Below are 10,066 nucleotides of genomic sequence, written 5' to 3'. Positions count from 1 at the left end.
TTTTATTTTAAATCAAAGATTTATTTATTTCAAAAGATGGTTCCAGAGAAATAAGGAAAGACAGAGATCTTTCATTCAATAGTTGACTCTCCAAATGGCTGCAATGGCCTGGCCCAACCAGCACAAGCTAGGAGCCAGGAGTTTTACCCAAGTCTCCCACGTAACAGGAGCCCAAGCACTTGGGTCAGCCTCTGTTGGCATTCTAGGCACATGGTCAGAAATGGGGCAGCCAGTACCCACACGGGATGTTGGTACATGCTACGCAATAATGTTGGCCCTTCAAGGTATTTTTTTTTTAATTTTCCAATCAAAAATATTGTATTCAGTGAATCTATCCTTCAGAAGTGAAGGAGAAATAAGTGTTTCCCAGATAAGCAAAAACAGAGAATTCATCAATGCTTGATAAGTCTTGTAAGAACTTCTCTGAAGGGAGGCCTACATTAAAAGTCAACATCGTGAAAACACACTGTATTACAAAACGCATTAGAAAACAGATATGATCAGTAACCGAACAGCAAATTGACATGTGTTGATTCTTATATCTCAGTGCTAACACTAAATATAAATGGATGGCATTTCTCAGTCAAGGGATACAGATTGGCTCCTTGAGTTAAAAAGTGAAAGAAGAGGGAGAGGAGGGGGTGCAGGTAAGATGGTGGCGGTAGCGGCCGGTGTGGGCAGGTTGGAGGAAGAGGCCCTGCAGCGAAAGGAAAGGCTGAGGGCCCTTCAGGAGAAAACCGGACGCAAGGACAAGGAAGAGGGGAAACTCAAGGCCAAGCAGCCCAGAGAGGATGAAGAAGGCGAGAAGCACAAGGAACTCAGGCTGTGGAACTATGTCCCAGAGGATGAGGACCTGAAGAGGAGGAGGGTACCCCAGGCCAAGCCAGTTGCAGTGGAAGAGAAGGTGTTGGAGCAATTGGAGGCCGCCAAGCCAAAGCCCATCATAGAGGAAGTGGACCTGGCCAACCTCGCCCCCCGGAAGCCTGACTGGGACATCAAAAGGGATGTGGCCAAGAAGCTGGAGAAGCTGGAGAAGCTGGAGAAGCACACCCAGAGGCCCATCGCCTAGCTCATCCGTGAAAGGCTGAAAGGCCAGGAGGATTGCCTAGCCTCTGCAGTGGGCGCCACCACCAAGCAAGAGGCCTGCGACTCTGACTGAGGCGTGGCCCATACCATCTGACATCGGGCCTGTCCTGCAGGTGGCTGGACTGGCCTGTTCTGGGTTTGAGATCAGCTCCTCACCTTCTCAGAACCCCCATCACCCCAAGGAGACAGAGCTCTGTTGCATGCCTGGGTCTGTACATATGGATTTTTGGTCTTTTCTGTTTTGTGTATTTTTTATTTACTCTCTTGAAATAGAGACCAGTAAAGGGCTGTGTGTAACCACAAGCTGTTCTCTACTGCTGGGCCCCAGCGTGCTGTGGGGATAGGCTCCAGGACAGGGCAGAGGTGGTATCTAATGTGAGCCACCCCTGCCCTGGGCTGGTGCTGTTAAGGCTGGAAGCCAAGGGGGTTCAAGTCCCAGATCAGTCTATGGTTAGTGGCGATCATCTCAGAACCAGTGTGTGATGAAGAAAGGATCTGACAGTTCCCTGAAGATCTGCCCCAGGCCCAGGCCAGGTAGTAGTCTGTGGGACCGCTGGAGAGCCCTGACTCCTATGGGCCCCTCACCATGTGAGAGGGGTCCCTGCGCAGGAGACTGGGCTGTCATCTGCACCCTTGGTAGGTTGATCCCATGCCAGCTCTGTCACAGGTGCCTCTAACCAGCACACACCCTGATGTTCCCTTCAGGGTCTGCCCCTGCACTAAGTCATCGGATGCGGCTGTGCCTGTGTCATGCCGTAGAAGCACAGTGTCCTAGCACTGGTAGTCAGTGCCAAGGGACAGGAGTCACGGGCATGGAGTGTGTGTACAGTCAGTCCACACCTCCCAGGAAGCATTTGCTGTGTTGAGAAGAGACAGGAGCTTGGAGCTGTGAGGCCCCTGGCTCCTGCACAAGCAGCAACACAAGGCCAGGACTCCAACTCTAACTAATGACAGTGACCAAACGTGCCCACAGCAGCCAGGAGAAGAGCTGACCTTCCATGGCTGGGAAAAGAGGATGGAGACTCCTGTGGGGAACAGGACGCTTGTGGCAGTGGATAGGCTCGGGCAAACGGTGACTGGTACCCAAGCTTCTGGCAGCCCTAGCTCTGCTGCAGTGCAAACCCCAGAAGGGTTCAGAAAAGGGGTGACTTCTGCATTTAAAACTGTGGCCCCTGGGCTGAAAAACCGCCCAGTTGGGAAAGAGGAATACCACTACTACTGTATGTGGTGGTCACACACATAGAAATGACACAGTGCAGGAGGTGGCCAGTGCCTTAGCGAGCAGCTAAGTGGGGGAATTTATATCCAAGGAAACAGAATTTCCCCATCATAACTCAAGAAAACTGTCAAGAAACCATGGGAATAAGAAATAGGCAGCAGGAGGCATGTTCAGTCTTGTGTTTGTGACCCCCCTGTGTGTTCCACGTTGAGGTACCTGGATTCCGTACCCACCTCAAATTCTTGTTTCTGCTTCCTGCTAATTTAGACCCTGGGCAGCATGAGTTTAAGGCACTGGGCTCCTTACTACCCACAAGGAAGACTTAGAGCAGGTTCCCAACTCTCACCTTTTCCTGGCCCAGCTCTGGCCATTCCAAACATTTGGGAAGTCAGTCAGCGGATGGGAGCTCACTGTCTGCCTGCCTCTCAAAAAAAAAAAAAAAAAAAAAAAGAAAAAGAAAAAGAAAAAAAAAATAGGGCCCAGTGCAATAGTGTGGCAGTTAAAGTCCTCGCCTTGAACACACCAGGATCCCATATGGTCACTGGTTCTAATCCTGTTGGCCCTGCTTCCCATCCAGCTTGTGGCCTGGGAAAGTAGTTGAGGTCGGCCCAAATCCTTGGGACCCTGCACCCGTGTGGGAGACCTAGAAGAGGCTCCTGGCTTTGGATTGACTCTGTTCTGGCCATTGTGGCTGCTTGGGGAGTGAATCATAGGATGGAAGATCTTTCTCTCTGTCTCTCCTCCTCTCTGTATATCTGTCTTTCCAATAAAAATAAATACATTTTAATAATAATAATAATAATAATAAAATATTCAAAAGGCTTGAATTCAAAGAAGGAATTAATTGAAAGTTAAAGCTGAGGGGGCCCAGGTGCGTCAACAGGGAGCTGGAGCATAAGAGGAGCAGCTGGGTGTTGAACTGGCACCCTAAAGGGCAGTGCCATTGTAGACAGTGGTTGTCCCCACTATGCCACAGCACCTGGCCCTTCCACACTACCTCCCATGGAATCACAGCAGCAAGTATCTCAGCTATAGGTAACAATTGCAATGACAGAAAATGATCACAGTAGAAACCACACCTTCTTATAAAATGGCGTTTAGACAGAACCAAGGGCTTGGTCGTCAGGAAACTGTCATTAAGAGGAAATCCATTTTGAAAAGTGAAAATGTCCCATGGTTGATTGTGGTGGGGCTTGCACAGATGTGTGAATAGGCAAAAGGCATGGAATTGTATTCTCTGCATTGGCAGGCTGTACGGCATACCTCAATAAACTGTTGTTTAAAAGCAAAGAAAAAAAAAAGAGAAAGAAGGGAAGGGAAGGGAAAGGAAGGGAGGAAAGAACAGAGAGAGAGAAGGGAAGGAGACAGAGAAGAAGGGAGGGATGGAAGAAGAGAGGAAGGGAAGGGAGGAGGAAAGAAGAAATGAAGGAAGAGAAGGGAGAGGAGGATAAAAATGAATTGTCAGTAAAAGTACACATGCTCTGAAAGTGAAGGGCTGGAGAAAGACACAGCCGCAAACGGAAGTCAACACTGAGTAGGAATAGTTACACTCACATCAGATGAAACAGGCTTTCGGGCTTCCTGGTATTATTACTTCATTTGAAAAAGGCTCCGTGCTCACTTTACCATACAAACAGCAACTTGGTTTAAATATCATTCTTCGATTCTTCTTAAATTATTTTAAAATTAATTGTTATCTTATTTGAAATGCAGACACTAACAAAGAGATCTCACATACTGGTTTACTCTCCAGATGCCTTACAGCAGCCAGTTCAAAACCGGGAACCTGGAACTCAATCTGGGTCTCCCCCATGACCAGCAGGGACCCAAAGACTGCGTTACCACCTCCTGACTCCCAAGGTGTGCCTCAGCTGGAGACTGAGATCAGGAGAGCCAGGACTCAAGCCCAGGCACTGTGACATGGGGTGTGGATGTCCTAACCACGGTTAAAACAACACCACTGTTCCTTGATTCTTGATGTGATATGAGGCAAATACAAAACCAAGAGTGAGGAATGGGGGTGCTGCTGGTGGCGGTAGCACAACAGCAATAATACCAAAGTCAGATACCACATATACAAGGTACTTCAAAAAGTTCATGGAAAAATGAAATTAAAATGCAAGGTTTTTTTGGTACAAAAAACTTTGAAGTCCATATATAGTTGTTTCATAGAACACATTTTCCATGGGTTTCCAGATTTATTACTTATTTATTTGAAAGTCAGAGTTATACCGGGGTGGGGAGAATTAGAGGGACATACACACACAGAGAATCTTCCACTCACTGATTCACTCCCCAGATGACCACAACAGCCAGAGCTGGGTCAGGCTGAAGCCAAGTGTTTCTTTCAGGTCTTCCACATGGGTGACAGGGGCCCAAATACTTGGGCCATTGGGTGCTGCTTTTCCCAGGCCATCAGCAGAGAGCTGGGCCATGAGTACAGCCACGATGGCACCATGTGGGATATGTACATCACAGGTGGTAGCTTTACCATCATGCCACAATGCCAGTTCCTTTTCCTTTTTCCAGGTCTCCCATGTGGGTGCCGGGGCCCTAGGACTCGAGCCATCCGCTGCTGCTTTCCCAGGTCATAAGCAGGGAGCTGGATCGGAAGTGAAGCAGCTGGGACTCAAACAGGTACCCGTACGGGATGCTGGCACCTCAGGCAGAGGCTTAGTGTGCTATTCCATCAAACTGGTCCCTCCCCCTACCATTCATGGCCTTTTAAAGACACCTTGTCTGTATGGATCATAAGTTTTTTCAACAAAACAAAATTATCTGTTAACACCATTTCCCGTGACGTGTTTGATTTCATACTCAACACCTAGTGTAGCCCTAGGTGGGAAGTCTGTAAGATGAGCTTAGCAATCTATGCCTGCTGTCACAGGCATCTTATTCAACACCCTTCCCCTCTCCACGGGCTGCACTGAGTGCCTGCAGCTAACGGGCAGAACACAGCACAGGGACAAGATGCCACTTGCAAGACAAGTGGGGAAAAGACCAAAGCTCCCACCTAGGGTGCTCCTTTTGCCCATGGCCTCTGGGCAAGCAGGTGCCACACTGCAGCAGCCCCAGAGATACATGACAAAGCACTGATGCCTCCAGCCAACAACCACCGGCATGAGCCTCCAGGGAGCTTCATGCGTCACACCTTGAGATGACTGCAGCCTTATGAGAGACCACAAGCCAACACCATGCAGCTACACCACACAGCGGCACCACGCAGCTACACCACGCAGTTACACCACACAGCGATACCACGCAGCGACACCACATAGCGGCACCACACAGCCTCACCACACAGCGACACCACACAGCCACACCACACAGCGGCACCACGCAGCTACAACACACAGCCACACCACACAGCCACACCACACAGCAACACCATGCAGCTACACCACACAGCGGCACCACGCAGCTACACCACGCAGTTACACCACACAGCGATACCACGCAGCGACACCACATAGCGGCACCACACAGCGACACCACACAGCCTCACCACACAGCGACACCATGCAGCTACCCCATGCTGAGTCCTCAGCCACTGATATCACAAGCTTCCGAATGTGTTCTGTTGGGAGAAACTACATCTTGAAGGTAATTTTTCACACGGCCATAGACAACGTATACAAGTGGGCACTACTGTTATCACCTCCATTGAGAGACACAGAGACCAAGGTTTAAGCTACCCGTGGCAAGCCACGGTGTCAGGATACTGAGGAGTCAAGAACAGACAAGATCAGCCAATCAAGAGTCCGAACACCTAACCACTGCTCATGCAGCTTCCCGATAAATTAGCAAGGGCATGTGTTTGCAAGAACGACCTATTTTAGGGTCCATAAAATGCCACTGTCAGTAGACTGGTACTAACATTTAAGACACCAGTGGATAGTACCTACCAAAAGGTACAAAGCCTTTGATCCCACATTTCTACTTAATTAGTAGAAGTTGCTTTTTTTTTCTGTAGGGATGGCAACTTCTACAAACTGGAATATAGATAGAGGGGCATTTAGGAGCATATATGTATATTGTATTTTTTTAAAAAGATAACTTCTAAAAGATAATGTACAGCAATGAGGAATTTGGTTGAATTGTGATACAATGTACAGGAAGACTGAAAAAGTCCCCCAAAAAGAATGAGGTAGGGTCAAATTTGCAGCCCTGCGGGGTTAAGCGGCTGTCTGCAAGGCCGGTCCCCTACATGAGCATGGGTTCCAGTTCCAATTGTTCCACCTCTTACGCAGTGTCTTACTAATGTGCCCAGGGAAAGCAGAAACAGATGACTTGAGTGTCTGAGCCCCTGCCACCACCACAGGGCACCCAGATGGAGTGCCAAGGCTCTGTGCTTCTAGTGGCTCAGACCTGGTTGTTGCTGCCAGTCGGGGAGTGAACCAACGGACTTTCTTGCACTGTTTTCAAATAAACATTAACACATGTGCAGGGGTCAGGGGGAGCCTAGGGGCTTGGGCTGTGCAGGGCCTCTATCCCGGCCTTTCTGTATCCTGTGTACTCACGGGGGGGGGGGGGGGGCTGGGGTCTTCAGGAGTGTGAGTCCTGGCATGGACTACGGTTTCGTGGTTTTCTCATGCGCACATTCTGGCATCTGTGCAGCCGGGCCAGGGTGTGGAGTGGCAGCTCCCGTTCTGGGATCGGAGTGCACTCTGCAGATGGGGCCCGTCCACGGTGGACCCCGTGGGCTCTGAGGACCAAGTGGGGTGCAGAGGGGGTGCGGTCGAAAAGGACCCCATCCTCACAGAAGCAGCAGCCAGACTGCTAGACTCCGGGCCTCCTAGACTCGGTTTTCACTTCGTTTGAAAAATGAACTTGAGTGGCAGGCATCCGTTCGGAAGGGCGAGGGCTTTTCCTCAGGCAGAGGAAGCGAGGAGCCCCACGGAAAGGGCCCTCGGTGGGTGGGACGCCCCTTCCCGGGATGGCCGGGCACAGGGACAGGGATGCAGGACGCCCGCATCCCCTGAGTGGCCTCGCGCGCGGCCGGCCGCATGTGGCGACGGGGCGGGGGACCGGGGGCGCGCCAGGGAGCCGAGGGGGAGGGCTCACGTCCCGGCCAAGTTCCCGGATGGTCGCAGCCTCCCGGCGCCGAGCGCTTTTCCTGCCCGGTAGACTCAGCCCTTCGGACCCTGGGAGAAGTTTTTCCAGAAAAAATGCCCGGTGCGCCACGGGGCCCTGGAGCCGACCAGAACTGCTGCTGCGCGGTAAGGGACGTTGGGAGGTGATGGGGCTCTGCAGCGCAGAGGGAGGGCTGGGAAGCGGCACTGGGCACCCCGGGATCTGAGAGGGGACACTGGTCCCCTAGAAGGAGCGCAATTCCGGGCGGGGCCGGTGGCCCAGCGGAGAGGAAAGAGGACGCGGGTTGCTGCAGGGGCTGGGGCTCCGCGCCAACTGAGGGCCAGCCCCTGGGGTTCAGGACGTGCTAGCTGAGGCTCTGCATCAATGCAATGGGGGTGCAGAGGGACTTTGGAGGACAACTCCCAGCCAGGACACTGCCTCGCCACCTCGCCGAGCCAGCCTCTCCACAGGACTGCGCATGCAGGGGCAGGAGACCGCACCGTCGCCCCTGGCCTCCCCAAAGGAACTGATGGACGATTTTCCCTTCCTTTTCCACTTAGCATACGTTTCTATTTTAAGAACTATCGGGGAAAGATGCCCTGTAAGAAGGGAGCTGACCCAGATCCTCAACTAGTGGCTAGACTTTGGACCGAGGCGAACCCAGGGCGTGTCCATGAGGGCTGAGTCCCGTGCTGTCCCCCGGGCTCCTGGCGCTGCCGAGTCTCCCTGAGACCTCGCCCGCACTGGACCCTGCATCCCAGGCTTGGCTGTCTTCCACAGCTCCAGGCTGCAGCGCCCTGTCCCGGGTGGGTTTTATTTGCCAGTTTCCCAGTTTTGGAACAGTACTGTAGCTTCATTTTGAGTCCTTGGTTAGTTTTTTGTTTGTTTTCCTCCTCAAAAACACCCATTTTCTGTAACTGATAAAGCAACTGCAAGAGATTTTTTTTTTCCATTTCAAGTTGCAAACTGCCTCTGGCTTGTTGGGAGTGGGGTGTGGGAGTGTGGGAGTAAGAAAGCCTGCTGGGGCTGTCAGGGCCTCTTGACCCCTCACTGCCTCCATCCCCAATACGTTAACGTTAATTTCCTGGGGACCTGGTCGTGTTGTGGGTCCCAGCTCCCTGTGAAAGCCGTCAGTGGCAATCTGCACTCTGCAGGTGTTACTAAAACTGATCAACCATACCCTCCTCCCGCCCCCCCACCATCCTGCAGACCTGCGCTGTCACTGGGGCTCCCAGAGAAAACTCTCTTTAGGTCCGGAGATGTAGAGCGAAGAGATTAGCAGGGGAGATCAGGCGAAGCTTTGGGAATTCAGAATGACATCACTTCCAGGTGGAGGAGTCATGGCTTCTTTCCTGGCCCATTTCACAAATGCTGTGCTTCCTGTGTGCTCTCAGGTGTACCTCGTAACACCGTCCTCCTCCCTCAAGGAATGTTGTCCTAACCTGTGCTGTGAGGGTCAAAAGCGATGGAGGGTGGGATGAGCTGAAGGGAATGTGCTCTGGCCTTTGACGGATGAGCCTGCCTCCCACCAGTTTTTGTGGACAGGGTTCCGCACTGGCTGTGCATTCCCTGGTGTTTTCAGGTGTTCTTAACTGGTTGTGATTTTAAGACAGGCAAATTCCACAATACATACACCAGAATCATAAAACCAAACACAAACGTCTTTTGTTGCTGCCACTTTAAGCATGTGGATAGTTGGTCTTTGACCTCCCCAGAACGGTGACCTTCTAATGTGATCCACCAAATTCCCAATTTCCATACAGAAGTTTCTGTTGCTGTTTGCCAGCAGCTCACAGTTACCCCGCAGTTCCTGAAGGCTGGGGAGGCTCATACATGCCTTTGTGTTGGCCAGGACCCATGTGTTTGAATCAAGCCAGGTGCTCACTGAACAATGGGGGTCCCTGCTGAGGGTAGAGGGAGAGACCCGGCTCAGGAAGGGGTGGAGAGGGACCCTGAGTGCTTACCTTCTGCTAGCTACCAGCCATGCTTCAAACAGCAGGAATGCGAGGCGGAATGTGATGGATGGAAAAGGGAACTGAGTGGAATTACTTCCAGCTGCAGAGTCAGTCCTTCGTGCATCTGTCCACTTCGTAAACATTTACTAAGTGTTTGCTGCATGCCAACTCTGAGGAGATTGATTGGCTGGTTCACGTTGTGCTTCTCAGATTGGGCTTCACTGCCCTTCCTCACTGGCCTAATGGTATGGCTCAGCTCCCACAGGCCGCAGCTGTTCCTCATTCTGAGGGTCTTCCTGGCAGGGGCCTGTAGGTTTTTCAGTAACAAAGCTGCAGGCTCTCCCAAGCATCCGCCCCTCCCACTATGTTCTGGAAGCTGAGTGGTGTTCTTCTCCTTAACAAGCTTCCACCAGGAGAGTGGCCGGAGGCTACTTGAGGTTGGATCCTGGGGGTGGTGAAGGCTTGGGCTCGTCTCCCTTGGAAGCTCCCTAGGGGGATGCTGCTGTGCTGCCTGAGGGCAGGGTTTCCCGATACTGAAGTCAAAGGGAGCTTACTTGACCTCCTCGGTTCTCTGACAGGTTCCTAACCTTTAAGATCAGAGCAGAGACTGCTGCCTGGGGCTTGGTGACAGGCTTGGGTGAGGTCACTGTGCACACATCACTCCATAGTGGGTTGCTTAGGACTGGTGTGTGGTTATGATTAATATTAGTCTTGTTATTATCAGTGAAAGCAT

General features: G+C 51.6%; 1 protein-coding gene across 1 annotated transcript; it reads left to right on the top strand.

The window, feature by feature from the left end:
• The first annotated feature begins 652 nt into the window (after positions 1-652).
• Positions 653-2,526, top strand: LOC121150899 (coiled-coil domain-containing protein 12-like). Its single transcript, XM_040972097.1, has one exon. The coding sequence runs from the start codon at positions 653-655 to the stop codon at positions 1,067-1,069; it is 417 nt and encodes a 138-aa protein (XP_040828031.1). The 3' UTR covers positions 1,070-2,526.
• The last annotated feature ends 7,540 nt before the right edge of the window (positions 2,527-10,066 follow it).

The sequence above is a fragment of the Ochotona curzoniae genome, unplaced genomic scaffold (assembly GCF_017591425.1).
Source record: "Ochotona curzoniae isolate NIBS_2020 unplaced genomic scaffold, NIBS_Ocur_1.0 contig_2210, whole genome shotgun sequence".
In the NCBI taxonomy this organism is placed as follows: Eukaryota; Metazoa; Chordata; class Mammalia; order Lagomorpha; family Ochotonidae; genus Ochotona; species Ochotona curzoniae.
The sequence above is the reverse complement of the archived record's forward strand: the minus strand, read 5'-3'. Positions and strand labels throughout refer to the sequence as shown.